Source organism: Dryas octopetala, chromosome 1 (genome assembly GCF_963921425.1).
Source record: "Dryas octopetala chromosome 1, drDryOcto1.1, whole genome shotgun sequence".
NCBI lineage: Eukaryota > Viridiplantae > Streptophyta > Magnoliopsida > Rosales > Rosaceae > Dryas > Dryas octopetala.
In genome coordinates, this window is record NC_141366.1 from 780,324 (window position 1) to 799,508 (window position 19,185).

The following is a 19,185-nucleotide window of genomic DNA, read 5'->3' on the forward strand; positions in this document are numbered from 1 at the left end:
AAGGGAATGGAAATCCTTCAAAGAAAACTTCAACAAATTTATTCAAATAACTTTCAGGAGTTCCTTGACCAGATCTTGTGATACAATAACTATAATTTCCTTCTGCAATCTCCTTGACTAATTGACTTCTATCACTAAACATGAGTTGTTATTGTGAACTGTAGCTGTCAGCCATGACGTGCCTGGAAAGAAAATACAATTATTAAAATAATTTTTAATAAAAACTACAATAGCAATATAGCATTAAACAAGAGAATGACATAAAAATATTAATAGCAAATAAGGAAAAAAAGTGGTAAACACAATAGCACATGCTCAATAATACCACACAACTCTTCCTACTATTATAAACTGAGTATAGATTGGCAACCTTCTGATCCCAAGTGGATTAACTAGAGCTGACTGTAGTATAGATGCGAATCACATAATTTAATAGAAAAAATCCTGCTATATAGAAAATTATCATTTCCATATGCGTGATGGGACTTGGGCAGATTGATACATAATATTGAAATATCTTCTTATTGCTAAAAATTAAAAATCTATGTTCTCTTTTCAAACCATTTCTGAACCAAGGAAAAACAAGTGGTTTCAGGAGGAAAGAAAAACCTAAAATATAATGCAAGTCTGAAATGAGGACTTTCTTTGAAGCAGGAAAGCCAGTAGAACTTTCATTGTGGTAAAACTCGAAAAATCATTATCACGGAGTATATTTGTATATAACTTTTACGTGAATCTACTATTATGTAATGATGCATGTGCGAAAGAGTTATATACACTTCCTGTACAAATTACACAGTTTTTTAGCCTTATGATATGCAACCAGTGCCAAATTGGAGGGGTATAATGTATAATAATATGAAGGAAAGAAGATTGTGAAACCTAAAAGTGGAACGAAGAGGACAGTTTCCTAGAACTAGAAGATTATGATGGGTACTTCACGTTTGGAAAGCAAGCTTACCCAGCCAACTTTAGCTGTGTTTGTTACCACTTAAATATAGAATACTAATTGGGTATTAAACAAAACAAAGGATGCACAGAGAATGAGGCGTCTGATTTCGTCTCATGTGATAAGTCACATGAGATATTTTGTAAAATATTCAAGTTTGCAGAGAAGTTTTAAGAAGTATGACAATTAATTCAACATCACATGATCTGCTGTTTCCAAGTTCTAACCTATTACATAACAAAGAAGAATCTGTAAAATATAAGAACATGTTAGTGAGGTGGGACTCTAGTATTTTCAGGTTATTAATCTAAACTTTACACTTATTAATGTTAGAATTGTGGATCAAATAAAATTGTCTCATATCAAATAAGTGATTGTTTATTATTGAATATATTAAGTGAGATATTTTCTTAAATTGTATCGAGACATTTTAAGATAAAAATTCATACCAAATTGAATTCTAAATCTATCATGATCATAATCTATTACCGAATCGAGCTCACGAAATTTTCCAAATTTTCATTTTATAAAAGGAGTCATGTTTAGTTGTTTACCATCGAGTACCAATTTTAACTTAGCCAGTTAGCCACCAAACAGGTTTATAACTTTATATGGGAAAGAATGTGGTTCGGTTAAGTTACCTATATATTACACTCATTCGTTAACCAAATTACACATAACAATTAACAAAGCATGCACTGCCACTTTTGGGCTTCTTTTAGAAACAACTCTTCGTATGTATAGCCTCTATACCCTGTTACTTCATCTTCCTCATTATCCCCACATTCAATTTTCTTTCAATCAAACCCCACCATGAAAACCAGTCATCGAGTGTTGCTTGCCTTGTTTGCGTTGATTCTCATGCACATTCTAACATGTTGTCCACTGTCACTGCACCAAGAGTCACAACTTGATGTGAGACACAGAACTCAACCCAGAAGATTGCTAGCTTCAGTTGCCTCATTTTCTGCAAATCAAAACAAGCCCAACAAAGCTATCGAAGATCCCAAGAAATCTGTAGAGGCGAGTTTAAGGAAGGCACCGCCGAGCAAATCGAATCCGACCCAGAACCGATAATCCGGGACGACATTTGTGTATGGATCTCAAAAAGAAAGAGAATGTAAATCCCATTCACTTTCAACATTTTTGCAGTGTTCTTATTATTACTGTTATATAGGTAGGAGGATCAGATCCCTAGAAATTATTTCTTTTTTGTTCTAATTACTGTTATTCTTTTCTATTCATATGTTATTAATGTTTGCAATTGTTTTTTGATTTTTTTAGTATTAGATTTAGGAGGAGATGAAAGAAAACTGTATTTACAGAACCCTGTAAGAAATTGTTAGAAATAGTATTGATTTGCTTAGAAAATTGCCAGTTTCATGTTGGGAGTTGATGGTGAAATGGCAACTCTTACATTTCAATCATTTTGCTACTGTTTGTAACCATGTATATAATTGATCTTCCTTCAATTTGTACTTCTTGTTACCTGCAAAGTTCTTGAAGTGTATGTGTGAGCCATTTTCTGTCTGATGCCTCTGAATATTAGGACATGCGGTCTTGTGATAGCAGAGTAGGCATGAATTTTGGCCATTTGCAGATGCTAGAAATTGAAAAGTGAATGAAATTATCGACACATTATTCAAAATTATTCTTCCATTTGATTTGTACAAATTTTAATTCACTGATAACAGTCAATTTATATTAGCTCCGTAGAAATTCTGTATATCTCCAAGAACAAGTTCTGTTTACGTTCTCAGTTCATTGGATTAGTTACTAGCAAAAGGGGCTCCAGGGGAATTTTTTCCATTTGCAAATTTTAAGTACCTTGTCAGATATCAAATCTGTATTTTGTGAAAAGGTAATAATGTACAGGGACAACTGTATTACATTGGTTACTATAGCTATCTTATGTTTGCCCCACATTGGTATGTTTTATTTATATTCTTTGTTACATTGGATAGTGTTTTATTTTGAAAGCAAGGATATTCCTCCTTAATTTCAATGTACACTGATTTTTATAGCTAAATAAGCAAAACATAGGAACTGTTGGTAGGGTGTGAAAGAATAACTGTAAGGAAGTCTACATTATTCATAACATATATACGGGTATGAAAATGGACCCTTTTTTACCACAGATTAAAATCAGACTCAATGATTGACAGTGGTTAGCATTAGTAATTCAGTGATTGTAGTTGTAGCATGTTGCAGTTATTATTTTATGCAGGGTTGAATACTGAATTTGGAATTTGAGTTATTGTGCACTTGACCTACATACATGGTAAGTATTTTTACTAATTTTTCAACCAATCGTGAAATTCTCAAGGCCTAATGGTGTTCCAAGTTCTGTCCTTGAGCACACTGACTTGCTTCACTTGGCCTGAAAAATGTCTCAATATGTCACTTGCTTTATAAATGGACATGGTAATACTTTCAATGATCTCTCTTGGCAGTCTGGAACTGTCGCTTGACTATTGTGTTTCTGTAAGAACATGCCAATTGTTTATGCTTTACAACTGCACCTATAAATAGTAATGAACTCGGGACTAGATTACTTGTTGATTATGTTGGCTGAGGTGCTGTTTAATTAGTAAGGTATCTTCTTTTCTAAAGCATTGAAGATTTTTTGGAATTAAATTTATTTTGATAATTAATAACTCACATTTAACCAAAAAGAAAAAGTCTTGCTATGGGTACATGTCTGATGAATACATTTATGGTACTTGCTTGTTCATTTCCAGTACACTTCCTTTAGTGCTGAAGTATTGTTGTCTCCATTTTTAAGATAGCTGTATTATCTACTAAATTTGAAAATCTAACTTTTGAGCGAAGTTTGGTTTTCAGATCCGATATTTTTAACACTGAAATGGGTTGCTCTTAGCATTACAATTATACCATTCTTTCTGAAGACTTTTACTTTGGGACATAGATATGCAAAATGTCATTTAATCTGGCCATCTCTCGTATATGTTCTGTATGAAGCATTCACCAAACTGGAAATGTATATAATTATGTAATGAATGCATTTGAGCAATGTATACGTAATTATTGAACAACAAAAAGTTCCACATTACAATTAGTTTCTCTCTCTCTCTCTCTCTCTCCCCTAGGACTCTACAGTACAGGCTAAGTATTGAATTTCCTCGTAGCATTCGCCTTGTAGCATCCCTCTGCAAACTTCACAGTCTTAACTCTAAATTCTTGCTTTTCCTTTCTTCATATAAATTTCCTACACAGAGATGAGAATTTGAAATAGTCGGTCTAATTTCTCTTAGCCAACTCTACCTGAGGTCATACCTAGGTCTGATTTTGGTTGAAGAAGAGAATAGACACATTGGATGGTCCTGCTATCCAATAAAAAAGTTTCCTGATCAAGTTTCAAGGGAGGATCAATTGCATGATATTGAAATGGAAACACCAACAAGTACAAAAATTAGGCCTTTGAACTGTGTTGATGAGGAGAAAGATATGAAACATTGCATGCAAATCCATACAAATCTGGTAACCTTTCATTTTTAACTTTAGGAATTTGCAATTTATTGAAGTCATGAAGCCTCATATCAATTTTGTTATTGACTATGTATCATTTAACATATTCTTATTCAAGCTTCATAACACCTGAGAAGCTTTACTCAATTTGTAAATATTTACTTAATGCTTCATAGTGTATGATTTTAACTTCATGTCCATTTAGGCCTCACAAGGTCAGGGTGAAGGAGAAGCAGATAAAAGGAAAGAATTTTCTTCACGTGCTAGTTCTCCTGGGTAACTAATTTCTTGTCTTTTCTCATCTCTTGCATCTCCTGAAATCTTTCACTCAAATTTGGGAAACATATGTTTCCATTAACATCTATGATGACTCCAACAACATTTCTAATTTTATTTGTTTGATCCATACATGAATGTTCCCTTTTGCATTCTGTTATGATGAACTAGAAGTTCCACATTTTCATGTTCGTAGTTTAGATACTCATAAATTGATGGCGAAAATAAAATTTTCCCTGTGCATATTGATGTGTACAAAGGAGCTATGTGCATGTGCCTATATGTGAAAGTAAATAATAATAATAATCATACAATGAAGGTTCATGGAGAAGCATAAGCCAAGAAGAGGTTGCAAGAGGCCCACTGATCAATCATCGGAGCCAAACTAAGGGTAATCTCCCTCCCTCCCTCCCTCTCTCTCTCTCTCTCTCTCTCCCCCCCCCCCCCTTCCCTCTCTCAGGTTAGAAATCTGTAGCTAAAGATTTAATAAAGCAGGATTATCGAAATGGCAAAGCCTAAGAGGGGTAGGCCAAAGAGGGTGAAGATCAGCCGGGCAGTCAGTTAGTGTAGAAAAATAGCGACTGCCTCAATATGTTTTATACCATTGTAAGAACTTTGGTAGAGTTTGTCTAAGTGTGATAGGTAGCTTTATATTTTGCAAGTACATTGCTTTGTCTTGATTATGAGTCCTTCCCCTACAACTTAGTTCAAATTAATTAGTTGAAATTATGAACCGTGGATTGAATCAATTATAGTCAAATGGTCATTCTTACCCCGTTTATATTTTCAGATCATATTCAATCTTCTAAATAATTATAGTTCTGCCTGTTACTGATCACATAACTGCCAAGATTAAGGGAAAGATCTTTTTGGTTTGATGCTAGCTTTAAGCCTTTAACAAAGTTTAAAATAAGGTACCAAGGACGCTGACCCATGCTTTTAGACTTACCGGTTAGAAAAATAGTTTAATCTGTTGTTTCAATTAAATTGTTGGTTGTTTTCGAACTGTCTTTGTAAGGTGCTGCAAAAGCTGAGGATTTGCTGCATTTAATACTGTAATGACAATACTAAGCCACATGGTAATTAAATAATGTTCTAACTGTAACAACATCTCATTTAGTGGTAAACTAACGCATTAGCTTCTGTTTTGTTTTTGCTCTAGTTGATGCATCATCATGCCCTAAATAATACATTTGTGAATTTTAAATGTATCCCTTTATGACCTTTGACGTATGAAAGCCATAAATCGAAAGATCATGAGAATCTATTGACGAATTAACAAAGACGGCTATGTATATCCTGATATATAATCAAGAATACCTTTTCAAATAAATTAGTGTTGAGTCAATCATATATGTATGTAAATATACAATTATTTCCTCCAAAAATATAAGTGAAGACTAGATTGAGGAAACGTAAACAAAAGCCATTGACTAGAAAGGGAAAGTGCTTCTTATAAGTACCAGTATAGAGCTAGCCCATATTAATAAAAGACTGCCATTTAAAATTTTTAACCCAAGTGGTTTTAATTGTTTTCCAAGATGAATGATGTCTGCTATCTTGCTTTGGAATAAGGAGAAACATTGTGGTTTGTTAGCCCTCTAGCATGGACTTTGCATATGAAAGTTAATAAAATCATTAGTTATTGACTGGTCTTTCTTTTACTGACAAAAAAAAAAAAAAAAAGACTGGAGACTGGTCTTTCTTTAGTGTAAGTACTTCATGCTGAGTGAGAACGGCCAGTTTAGGCATCTAAATTTATTTAGTTTTTGAAATATCAGTCTTAAACTCTTGGATGGCTTGCCCTTTGTGTTTTGCAGAGACATGTACAGAAACAGCCTGTTGCTTACTGGACAGCTTAGATGTAATCATTATTAAGTTACCTATTATATAGAATTGCCATTTTATATCAAATTTATGATTATATCTTCTAGGATTTTCTTCTATGCTTTAAATGGAAATACAGATATCAATATTTAATGACATCCATTCTCATAGATAATTCTTACTCTTTACAATTGAAAGGCGCCATGTGTACCTAATAACGTGAGCTTAGGACAAACCATCCACCATGTGTAACGCATGGAGAACTCTTCGTTCAAACCATAGTTAAAGTCTATTCTCTCTCTCTCTCTCTCTCTCTCTCTCTCTCGTTTTATGTGTCTGCACTTGAGAAACTGGGCCTTTTGCATGTAATTATCTCTCACCTTATGCCAAACCATCTGCCATGTGTAAGGCATGGAGAAATTCATTCAAACCAGTCTAATAAGTCTATTCTCTCTCTCTCTCTCTCTCTCTCTCTCTCTCTCTCTCTCGGTATGTGTCTACACTTGAGAAATTGGGCCTTTCCCATGTAATTATCTCATGGTGGACACTTTTCCTTCAAGTCCACTAGTTGAAACAATGATCTAACCATAGGAATTTCGCTGTATACAATGAGGTCATATCCCTTAGTGTGTTTTCTTATTTTATTTTATAAAATCTGTTGGGAGTTGTTGCTATCCATGAATGTACTTTTGGGTGCTTGTTTTCCATTTTGAAACTATAAGTTACATTAACTCAAGAGGTGTAACCATAATACTAAGTCCGTAGGAGTGTACGACTAATGTTCAGGAAAAAATACATATGGTTGTGAGTAGGAGTGCAACAATTGTCAATCTTTGGCCACTACAGATGTAGAAATAAAAAGAGGGGAACTGAAAGATAGTTTGAACACTCTTTTACTTAATTACACTCCAGCCATTAGATGAGAATCATTCTCCATATTTATTAAAGAAAAGAATAAGGAGTTTCATTATTCCCTGTAACATCTCCACTCTCCAAATAAGAACTCATCTGTACTTTTCTGAAGCAATCATCCTTCTTTTTTTGTGTGCTCTCTGAGGATTTTGAAAATGAGAATCAGAAGGTTATGGAAACGTCCCTCGCCTCCACCAAGCTCAGTTGATTCATCAGAAGATCCCTTACCACAGGAAGAGGAGCAAGAGGTTTCATCATTACAAGTAGCTGGTAATAATGAAGCACCACATTCTTTGCCCAGCGATGTGCCTTCTTCAGCTGTAAAGGATGGATGCCCCAAAATGTCCTATGATGCCTTTTTTTGGTCCTGCCAAATATCATCTGCGGAGGAGGAACACTCTGTTAACAATCAAAAGCCCGTGGTTAGTATGAGCAAATCCATGCTCATCTTAACTTATTTTAGTTTTAATTGTTCTATACTACCTCCTTTGCCTCTCCAATTTACTTTGGTGGTTCTACAGTTTATTATTTGTTGGAACCCTAGAAGCTAGGTATACATACCTCTTAACCAAATCCCCTCAGGCAGCAATTTATTTTTTGAAATTCTGGCTGGAGAAACAGCCATAACTCATCGGTCTATAGACTTGTTAACTAATTTTGTTCCATAATCTTTTCCTATAGGACATTGCAGGAAGTGGAGTAAAAGATGCTGATGAGGACACATCAGATTTCTGTGCTACTCAAACGTAAATTTTTGTTCCTCAAATCTATAAAAATTATTTGAGTAGGGCATCATCCCCATCATTTTTTAGTGCTTGACCTTGACAGCGAGACAGTATCGTCTTGTCCATCTGATTTTATGAAGGGACCATCTCTTCTTAACCTTTTGCATATATATCAAAACAAGGTTCCCGCGCTCATGCAATACGCACGTAAAGTTTAAAGTACATTATAGTAAATTCAAACTGACATTTTGAAGGAAACTAGTTATTTTATTGAGTATGAGAACAATTAAATGACTGTTTACACGTAACGAGCATTGTTAAATGAATTGCCTTATTGGTGATCATACAGGAAAAGTCAAATCTCAAATGCAGCTGTCTTTACCGAACAGATTGTAGCTCCAGTATCTTCTGAACGAGGTATATTGCTTTGTCATTTTCTTTGAAGAGTTCGGGTTATCAGAAAATTTATGAATTTTGCATCAAGCACTCAGTATATGAGTATGATTTTGAAGCCTTAATGGCATATCATTGTACAAAATTCTCAACACAGAAAATTTATTTTAAACCTAATATGACTATAAATTAAAAAGAGCCCATCATAAACTATGTGAACTCGTCTGGGTTGTTTGGCAGCATGATAAAGATATTAGAAAATAGAAAAAATCTTTTAAAACCTTTCGAAGTATCACCTGGACAATAGCCCCATCAGAGACTATCCTTCTATTAGCTTGATATTTAGCCATGTTTTGGAGATTATTCCAAAAATGCAAGGGGCAAAAGAGAGCCATGGAATTGGTTAACTAATTGATTCCATTATGATTTTCAAATTAGGTTAGGACAATGCTTTTTTCAACTCCCAAAGAAAAAAGGGAGCGAGGAGACAAAGGTCAGATACGACCGTTTCTTATCCCATGGATAAACCTTGTTGAGAAGATCCATTTTTATTGATGTTTAGGATAGTCTTAGAGTAAGCTATTTTTCAATGTATCTTTCTAGAAAAATTTACACATTGTTTTTGTTGGTATATGAACATTAAAACTATGATGTACTGTGTTGAGTCTTGAGGAGGAAGTAGATTGGTGTTGGTCTGCTTTGCATGTCACGATGTTCACGTCCACTTCTATGCCACCATTTCTAACATGCTATGGAAACATGTTGTGGATGGAATATGCATGTTTTCATACTAGGTAGTTTTTTTGCTAGTTCGTTATTGCTGGTTATGGGAACCATCTCGCATGATATTTAACAGGAGATATTTTCCTGTACGAAAAGATTGCCTCTTGTTTTCCTATAGTTCCATATCCTCTCCCTTTGCGGTCTTGCTTTATTATGTTTCATCTACTTGAACTTTATTTAAGAAACAAATAATTTAGTTTGTTTTGCTCTCAAAGGAAAGATATAAACTAGCCAAAGAATATACCCAAAGCATTTGTCATTAATAGGTTCTCTATTATTAATTTCCATTTCTTATTGAAGCTTTATATTTATTACCATGGAAAAACAGATGAAACCCCTGCACTGAAGAGAAAGAACATCTGCAATGAGAAAAAGAAGCGAAAGAGAAGGTTTAGGCTTCTGAGCGAACTTTATGGTAATTAATAAGAGCTTAAGGCAATGTTTAGCAACTTCATTTGGACTGACAATGTTTTTCTATTTTGTATGTCTGTTTTCTATTGATTACCAGATGAAACCCCTGAACTGAAGAGAAAGAATGTCTGCAATGAGAAAAGGAAGAAGCAAAGGAGAAGGTTTAGGCTTCTAAGCGAAATTTATGGTAATGAATAAGAGCGAATTTATGGTAATGAATAAGAGCTTAAGGCAACTTTTAGCAACTTCATTTGGACTGAAACAATGTTTTTCTATTTTGTATGTGTGTTTCTGTTTCCTAGTGGAATTGTTGTTTCTGAGATTATTAAGGAATTGTGGATTGTGGATTATGCAGTTTAATTAGCTAGTGGCAGAATATGATACTAGTTGTGTGATTCTGATCCACAGAATAATATGATTCTATGGATGAGTGCTCTTTTGATATTGATGGATAATTGTCAAGGTAAATAATTATATTCGTGCAGCCTTTGTTATCAAGGTCAATACTGTTTGGACCGTAAGGTATGTAAGTAGATATTACCTATTAAAATTTAAAGAAGTATATATGAGAATATTTTGGAGAGGTTTCAATAGGTGGAAAATAGCTTGATAACTAGGTATCTATTGTCTCCCATAGTAACGTACATCCAAACAGTATATCAGATATTTACCATTTAAAGTCTCAATCATGCATATTAAATGCATATGTAGGGAGACTGTGAAGCTTTGGGCAGGGTGGTCCAAAGCAAGATTGGTCCAGTTATGGCATGACTGTGAATGAAATTGGGTTGCATGCATCAACATGTCTTGATCCTTAGGAAAATGATGCTTGCAGAGAAGCAACATTCAGTCATGTCATATACATATATATATATATATTGTTTTACTATTGAAGATAATATTTTCTCGCTATTCCACTCAAAGTATGCCACGTTTTCTCATAGTCCATGCATAGTTCAAGGGTTGAATAAGCATTGTCTTCAAAATTCGAGGAAGCAACATTGATCTCCATAGTTCATAAATAAACTTGCCTAGGATGACATTTCCTGTAATTCATTTGTGATTGTTTGAATTATAGGTTTCCCACAATGGCTTTTACTCTTTGGCTTGTTCTTTTCCTTATTGCTTCGTCTACCGATTTCTGCTTCACTCTATGCCTTGTACTGAATTGGTATGCCAAGGTATAGATATTTGGCACCATAGTCTGATAGGGCAATGGATATAGGAGCTCCCATGGGGTATACAATGGAGCTTACTGCTGACTGCGGGCTGGGGCTTACTGATGCTCGCAGCAGAGAGCTAAGGAAAACATCAGCAGAATTACCTGGATGTTATGTACAACAGGCAACATTGTGACAATTTTTGAACTCTCCAGAATTGGGTTCAATTGATAGGAGAGGAAAGCTTCATAAATCACGAGTGCCTAATGATCTCCTCACACGTCATAAGTCATAACAACATTTCACTGAAGATGTCAAAGTATACATCTCCCATTCCACGTCTCAAGTACTTGTACACTTGTAGTCTTTGTTTGATTCTTTCTTCTATATTTCCAATTCGTCCCTACTTCTACACTCAGAACTTTATATTTAGATTTGACAGCACCTCCCTTCTGACTCATTTACAGCTATACCCCTCTTCTTCTATCTGGATATTGCGAAAGGAAAATTTGAACTTAAGAATTAAGATTTTAAGATGCTCACCACCATTCTTTACCGCTCTTTGTTTTGGCTCTCTTTGTGTCTTACTATTGAATTTTGACCATTAGACTTGGAATTTATTACAATCACTTGACAAAAAATGGGGGATTACCATAAAAAATTATTAAGTATAACAGATATGTGGGAAGACAAGAAAGACACAAAAAGAGGCAAAACATCTCATATTCATTACTTTTATTAATTTGTTTTATCCTGGTTGTAGGAAGATCTAATGTGGTACTTTCTTTTTTGTCTTTTTTTAAGACCTCTAGTCAGACTCGATATATCTTATTTGTATATTGGGGTTGCTACTTGCTAGGACTTGGAAGGACTTGATCCTAAGGGTACGTAAAATTGTAGAATTGAACACGGGTCAATCAAGAAAATTTTAAAAATTAAATATCCATAGCGGTCAAATGACATGTTTAACTTCCAAATTGAGTTGTTGAAAAGAGTAATCATGCATTGAACGTTATTCTAAAAAAATTACAAAAATAAAAATAAAAACGCGATAAGGAAAACGTTGGTACCTGGGAGTGGTTCCAAAAGTGTCCAGCACATCCATGGTGCATTTCAGTCATGGTCAAAAAATTAAAGCCACACATTTGCACCTGAATGTTGTATACGAATCTACTTCCATATATTACAAGGAAACAAAAGGCCACCTGGCCATGGGCCATGCTTCATTGAACAATATAGCTACCTAATACGGCACATTTGTGACCCATGTTGTAACTGCTTAACCAAATTAGTGCTGGCAAATGACAATGGCGTTTACTGTACGGCTGCTTCTGCTCTCCTCATTGTTTCTGCTACCAATTTCTGTGTCTGCCCAAACTAATGGAAACATAGTAGTGGGTGCTTCTCTCTCTGCAACTGCAGCAGGTAACTCCTCATGGCTTTCTCCATCTGGTGATTTTGCCTTTGGATTTAGGCAACTTGAAAACAATGATCTTTTCTGGCTTTCTATATGGTATGCCAATATACCAGACAAAACCATAGTTTGGTATGCAAATATGGCTAGCCCTGCACCAAAGGGATCAACTGTGAACTTGACTGCTAACAGTGGACTAGTGCTTACTGGTCCTCAGGGTGTAGAGCTATGGAAATCTGAAACCATTAATGGTGTTGTTGCCTTTGGGGTTATGAATGATACAGGCAACTTTGTTCTTCAGGATGACAATTCAGACGAGTTATGGGAGACCTTCAAGAATCTTAGTGATACCATGTTGCCTGGGCAGACAATTGAAAGAGGAGGGAAGCTTTCTTCTCGAAAATCGGAGACTAACTATTCAAAAGGACAGTTCCAGCTACGCTTAGAACAAGATGGGAATCTTGTGCTTAGCACTATAAACTTGCCAACAGAGCATCCCAACAAAAATTACTACACAAGTGGCACCGATGGATCGAATTCATCTAGTGCTGGTATACAATTGGTCTTCAATGAATCAGGCTCCATGTATGTTCTGAGACAAAATGGTGAAAAATTCACTTTCACAAGGGGAGAGGGAGTCTCTCCAAGGGACTACTATATTAGAGCAACTCTCAACTTTGATGGGGTTTTGGCACAATATTATCACCCAAAGAATTTCACTGGCAATGTAAGCTGGACTCCTCTTTGGACAGAACCAGATAATATATGCCTAAATATTGATGTTGGTTCAGGTTCTGGTGTTTGTGGGTACAACAGTATCTGCACTCTCATATCAGATCAGAGGCCAACCTGCGAATGCCCAACAGGATTCTCTTTACTTGATCCTAATGACCCATATGGGAGCTGCAAACCAGATTTCATACAAGGCTGTGAAGAAGATGAGCTTAGTTCAACAAAAGATCTTTATGATGTTGTTGTTCTAGAAAATACTGATTGGCGAAACTCGGATTATGCGTGGTTAGAGCCTTTTACTGCAGACAAGTGCAATGAATCTTGCTTTCAAGATTGCTTTTGTGCTGTTGCTATTTTCAGAGATGAAACCTGTTGGAAAAAGAAGTTACCTCTCTCAAATGGGAGAGTGGATGACAACCTTAATTCAAAGGCCTTCATCAAAGTCAGGAAGCATAATTCAAGTCTACAAGTTCCTCAAATGCCAAGTCCAGAAGATAAGAAGAACAAGAACAAAAAAGAGACCACTTTGATACTCGTGGGATCAGTACTTTTGGGTACCTCTGTCTTTGTTAATTTTATGTTCATTGCTTCCGCTTGTCTGGGATTTTTCTTCATTTTGAGGAAGAGAAATACAAGGTTTATCCACAATGATTTGGACACAAATTTGCGCTCTTTTAGTTACAAAGAGCTTCAAGAAGCTACAAATGGATTCACGGAAGAATTAGGAAGGGGCTCTTTTGGAGTAGTGTACAAAGGGATGATACAAATTGGTTCTGGTATAGAAGTGGCAGTGAAGAAGCTAAACTGTGTGATACAAGATGGTGAGAAGGAATTCAAGACGGAACTGAACGTAATTGGTAAGACACATCACAAGAATCTGGTTCGCCTGGTTGGATATTGTGAAGAGGGACAACAACGATTACTAGTATATGAATTATTGAGAAATGGCACATTGGCAAGCTTCATTTTTGCTGATGTGAAACCCAGTTGGAGGCAAAGAACTGAAATTGCTAATGGAGTAGCCAAAGGACTTTTGTACTTGCATGAAGATTGCAGCACCCAAATCATCCATTGTGATATAAAGCCTCAGAACATACTTCTTGATGATTATTACAATCCTCGGATCTCTGATTTCGGATTGGCAAAGCTTTTGATGCTGAACCAGAGCCAGACTCACACCGCCATTAGAGGAACAAGAGGGTATGTTGCACCTGAGTGGTTTAGGAACATGCCAATCACTACCAAAGTTGATGTGTATAGCTTTGGTATTGTGCTGCTTGAGATCATTTGTTGTAGGAGAAGCGTTGATGTGGAAAATAGCTGCGAAGAGAAAGCAATTTTAACGGATTGGGTTTATGATTGCTACCGAGGAGGAGTATTGGATCCCATTTTAGATTATGAAGTTGAGGCCTTGGATGATAGAAAGAATCTGGAAAGGTTTGTGATGGTTGGTCTTTGGTGTATGCAAGAAGACCCTTCTCTTAGACCCACTATGAGGAAGGTTGTGCAGATGCTTGAAGGAGTAGTGGAAGTCCATGTTCCACCATGTCCATCTCCATATTCCAGAACTGGCTGATACATGCTTTGGTTGTATTGTACCCAAATATTTACTGCCAGTACTAGCTAGCTTTGGTGTTTGTTATCAATCTTTTTTTAGTGGATTTTATTTCTACTTAATAAGAGATTATGATCCTATTAGGAATGTGTTACTAGCTATACACCAAAGCAGAGAAATGGCAACAACAAAAGTGGCAATGCATGCATACCTTGTTTAACCTACTTTTTCTCTGTTTCAGTTTTCTCATATTGACTTTTTTGGTGTATAATATATTGATATGATGAATGTAAATATTTCACATCCCAGCTTAGCTATTACTATGACAATTTTACTTTTTAAAGGAAACAGCTGTTTCATCGAATCAAAAGAGAGTCAATCATTATCAGCCATATGCTCGCATCTGGATCTGACCATTAAAATGGATGAAGGTGATCTTCTGATAAGGCGAGTGATTGCGAAAGTGAAGATTAGGGTTAGGGTTTGGAAATGGGAACGGCGAGCCTGTTGCCTTAACGACGTCGTAAAGTATATTGGGCCCTTTTTCTCTTTTACCACGTGAGTTGGTTGGATCAAAATCTGGGCCTTTTCTTCGGATTAAGAAAAAAAGCCTCAGCTCAATGGTTCGGTTTCCTTCCTCTTGGGCCATAGGGATAAGCTATATATTATATATAAAAAAGATAATAATCAGCCATCAATTTCGTTAGACGTGGTCTATAATCTATATAGAAGTCTTAACACAAAGTGGACAGATGTGATCTAAGCCTTTGAGATAGATTCTCTGTGATCACCGCCCTAATTGATTAGTATCGGTCACATGGTGTAACGGTTATATACAACAAAAAAAAAAAAAAAAAGTACATATATTTCCCTAATGCAAATACTGTCCTAAATTCTTAATAGATTTTTATATCATCACAACTAATTTTAGATTAATTGGTGATTCCATCTAGCTAGCTATCTTAAGATGGTTCAAATTTCTAGGCTCCAGTTCGTCAGTGGAAGTTCTAAGTTCATTAACTTTTGTGTTATGGTGCATGAAACTACAGTCAACTCATTGTAAGTATGAAACTGCATACAGTAGTGCGCCTTCTTAGTCAAGAAAAACTAATCCAATTATGATTCATTGATTCCATCCAGCAACAATGTTAATAGAATGGTAAACTTGACCAAGGCCGGCCAGCTTATCAAACACCTTTGAGTTTTTCTTGTCAACTTTGATATTGATATTCTTCTTGGACCTTTAACTTTCCACCTTTCTAAAATCTCCAATTGGTATTAATTTTGGCCCTTAAGTTAAGGTGAGGGCGGGTGAGAAAATGAGTTTGGAAGGATTAGGATTAGAATCCCTTCCAATGGAACCCAAAAAAAAAAATGTATGAATTTGGTTTCTTTAAATGGTAATTGCTTAACCACATCGGTGGTTGCAAAAAAAATGGCAGTAATGGGATTTACTGTACGGCTGCTTTTGCTTTCCTCATTGTTTCTGCTACCAATTTCGGTGTTTGCCAAAACAAATGGTACTGTAGCAGTGGGCGCTTCTCTCTCTGCAACTGCAGGTAACTCCTCATGGCTTTCTCCATCTGGTGAATTTGCCTTTGGATTTTGGCAACTTGAAAACAGTGATTTTTTCTTGCTTTCTATATGGTATGCTAAGATACCAGAGAGAACCATAGTTTGGTATGCAAATGGAGACAGGCCTGCACCAAAGCGATCAACTGTGAACTTGACTGCTAAAAGTGGACTAGTGCTTACTAGTCCTCAGGGTGAAGAGCTATGGAAATCTCAAACCATTGTTGGTGTTGTTGCATATGGGCTTATGAATGATACCGGCAACTTTGTTCTTGTAGATGACAAGTCAGACAAGTTATGGGAGACCTTCAAGAATCCTACTGATACCATATTGCCTGGACAGGTAATTAAAAGAGGAGAGAAACTTTCTTCTCGAAGATCGGAGACTAACTATTCGAAAGGAGAGTTCCAGCTGCGTTTGGAACAAAATGGGAATCTTGTGCTTAACACCATAAACTTGCCAACAGGATATGCCTACAGTCCTTACTATCAAACCGGCACTACCTCAGGGCCTGCAGTGGCAGGTAGTGCAGCTATACAATTGGTTTTCAATGACTCAGGCTATATTTATCTTCTGAGAGAGAATGAAGGACAGTTCACTCTCACAATGGGAGAAGGAGTCCCAGAAAGGGACTACTACATTAGAGCAACTCTCAACTTTGATGGGGTTTTTGTTCAATATTTTCATCCAAAGACTTTCATTGGCAATGTAAGCTGGACTCCTCTTTGGTCAGAGCCAGATAATATTTGCCTAAATATTGATGTTGATGCAGGTCCTGGTGTTTGTAGTTTCAACAGTATATGCACTCTCAAAGCAGATCACAGGCCAACTTGTGAATGCCCAAGAAGGTACTCTTTGCTTGATCCAAGTGACCCATACGGGGGCTGCAAACCGGATTTCATACAAGGCTGTGAAGAAGATAAGCTTACTTCCACAAAAGATCTATATGATGTTCACGTGCTAACAAACACCAATTGGCTAACCTCAGCTTATGTGCAGTTGAAGGCTTTTACTGCAGACAAATGCAGTGAATCTTGCATTCAAGATTGTTTGTGTGCTGTTGCTATTTTCAGAGATGAAACCTGCTGGAAAAAGAATTTACCTCTCTCAAATGGGAGAGTGGATGGTAGTCTTCATGCAATGACCTTCATCAAATTCAGGAAGGATAATTCAACTATTCAAGTTCCTCAATTTCCAAGTCCAGACGATAAGAAGAAGAAGAACCATTACACTTTGATACGTGTGGGATCAGTACTTTTGGGTACCTCTATCTTTGTTAATTTTTTGGTAATTGCTGCTGTTTATCTGGGATTTTTCTTCATTTTCCGGAAGAAACATAAAAATTTTACTCAAAATGATTTGGACACAAATTTGTGTTCTTTTAGTTACAAAGAGCTTCAGGAAGCTACAAATGCATTCGAGGAAGAATTAGGACGGGGTTCTTTTGGAGTTGTTTACAAAGGGATAATACAAATTGGTTCTGGTATAGAAGTGGCAGTGAAGAAGCTAAACTGTGTGATACAAGATGGTGAGAAGGAATTCAAGACGGAACTGAACATAATTGGTAAGACACATCACAAGAATCTGGTTCGCCTGATTGGATACTGTGATGAGGGACAACAACGATTACTAGTATATGAATTCTTGAGCAATGGCACATTGGCAAGCTTCCTTTTTGCTGATACGAAACCTAGTTGGAGGCAACGAATTGAAAGTGCTTATGGAGTTTCCAATGGACTTTTGTACTTGCATGAAGAGTGCAGCACCCAAATCATCCATTGTGATATAAAGCCTCAGAACATACTTCTTGATGCTTATAACAATGCTCGGATCTCTGACTTTGGATTGGCAAAGCTTTTGATGATGAACCAGAGCCAGACTTCTACTGCCATTAGAGGAACAAAAGGGTATGTTGCACCTGAGTGGTTCAGGAACATGCCAATCACTACCAAAGTTGATGTGTATAGCTTTGGTGTTATGCTTCTAGAGATCATTTGCTGTAGGAGAAGCATTGATATGGAAAATAACTGCGAAGAGAAAGCAATTTTAACGGATTGGATTTACGATTGCTACCAAGCAGGAGCATTGGATGCTGTTGTAGATCACGAAGTTGAGGCCTTGGATGATAGAATGAAGCTGGAAAAGTTTGTGATGGTTGCTATTTGGTGTATTCAAGAAGACCCGTCTCTTCGACCTACTATGAGGAAGGTTGTGCAGATGCTTGAAGGAGTAGTGGAAGTGCATGTTCCACCATGTCCTTCCCCATATACCAGAACAGGCTGAATCTAGCTTTGTTTGTATCACAGCCAAAGATTAACTGCCAGTACTACTAGCTTTCGTGTTTATTGCAATCTTGTTTTAGTGTACTAAGTTGTAGTTTTGTACTGTGATCACTTAGATTTTTCTTGTCCTTACTCATAAGAGAATAATAGATTATGATCTTGTTGGGAATGATAATTAAGGTTTGTTAAGAAAACATAGTGCTGCAGGTTTCATCAGCAATTAGCTTCAACTTCAAATGATCAACTTAAAGTTTCATGTTGAGGTATACTACTTTGTTTCTATCAATACACCAAAACAGAGAAATGGCAATAACAAGGTAATGCATACGTTCTTTACCTGCTGTTTCTCTTTTTTATTTTTTCATATTGTTTTTGGTGTAGAATATGATGAATGCAATATTTCACAGCCCAGTTAGTGCTAAGTTAGTGGCTCGAAAGTCCATTAACATATGCCTTCCTCTTAGAAGCACCTGTGAAGTTTGATTTCAGGGTCCATCGGATTTTTCCATCTTACTGTTAATGAACTTACAATGTTCGAAATGGACGAGCCATGTTGCTCATGTTCTCCACAGTAAGAAAAAGGAAATAATTAGTCAGCAATTTCTTTGGACGTGGTCTAATGTATAGGAATGGACAAATGTTCTCAAGCCTTTGTGGCCATTCCATAATGCCAATAATGTCCCTACATTCTTTAATAAATTTCT

At 36.3% G+C, this 19,185-nt stretch overlaps 3 protein-coding genes across 4 annotated transcripts; all 3 read left to right on the top strand.

Annotated features, from left to right (window-relative positions):
• Window positions 1-1,646: 1,646 nt before the first annotated feature.
• On the top strand, window positions 1,647-10,149 carry LOC147296066 (uncharacterized). 2 transcript variants are annotated; one of them, XM_086228717.1, is made up of 7 exons: window positions 1,647-2,069; window positions 4,644-4,714; window positions 5,034-7,875; window positions 8,135-8,199; window positions 8,528-8,595; window positions 9,683-9,769; window positions 9,863-10,149. In XM_086228717.1, the coding sequence occupies exons 3-7, from the start codon at window positions 7,609-7,611 to the stop codon at window positions 9,961-9,963; spliced, it is 588 nt and encodes a 195-aa protein (XP_086084843.1). In that variant the 5' UTR covers window positions 1,647-2,069; window positions 4,644-4,714; window positions 5,034-7,608; the 3' UTR covers window positions 9,964-10,149. The 2 variants fall into 2 exon arrangements, with proteins under 2 accessions (XP_086084843.1, XP_086084844.1); XM_086228718.1 differs by lacking the exon at window positions 1,647-2,069 and adding an exon at window positions 4,243-4,450.
• A 2,073-nt stretch (window positions 10,150-12,222) lies between these two features.
• On the top strand, window positions 12,223-14,873 carry LOC147296067 (G-type lectin S-receptor-like serine/threonine-protein kinase RLK1). Its single transcript, XM_086247488.1, has one exon. It carries the CDS (start codon window positions 12,227-12,229, stop codon window positions 14,645-14,647), a length of 2,421 nt encoding a protein of 806 aa, XP_086103614.1. The 5' UTR covers window positions 12,223-12,226; the 3' UTR covers window positions 14,648-14,873.
• A 1,185-nt stretch (window positions 14,874-16,058) lies between these two features.
• Window positions 16,059-18,511, top strand: LOC147296068 (G-type lectin S-receptor-like serine/threonine-protein kinase RLK1). Its single transcript, XM_086228434.1, has one exon. The coding sequence runs from the start codon at window positions 16,062-16,064 to the stop codon at window positions 18,480-18,482; it is 2,421 nt and encodes an 806-aa protein (XP_086084560.1). The 5' UTR covers window positions 16,059-16,061; the 3' UTR covers window positions 18,483-18,511.
• Window positions 18,512-19,185: the final 674 nt, after the last annotated feature.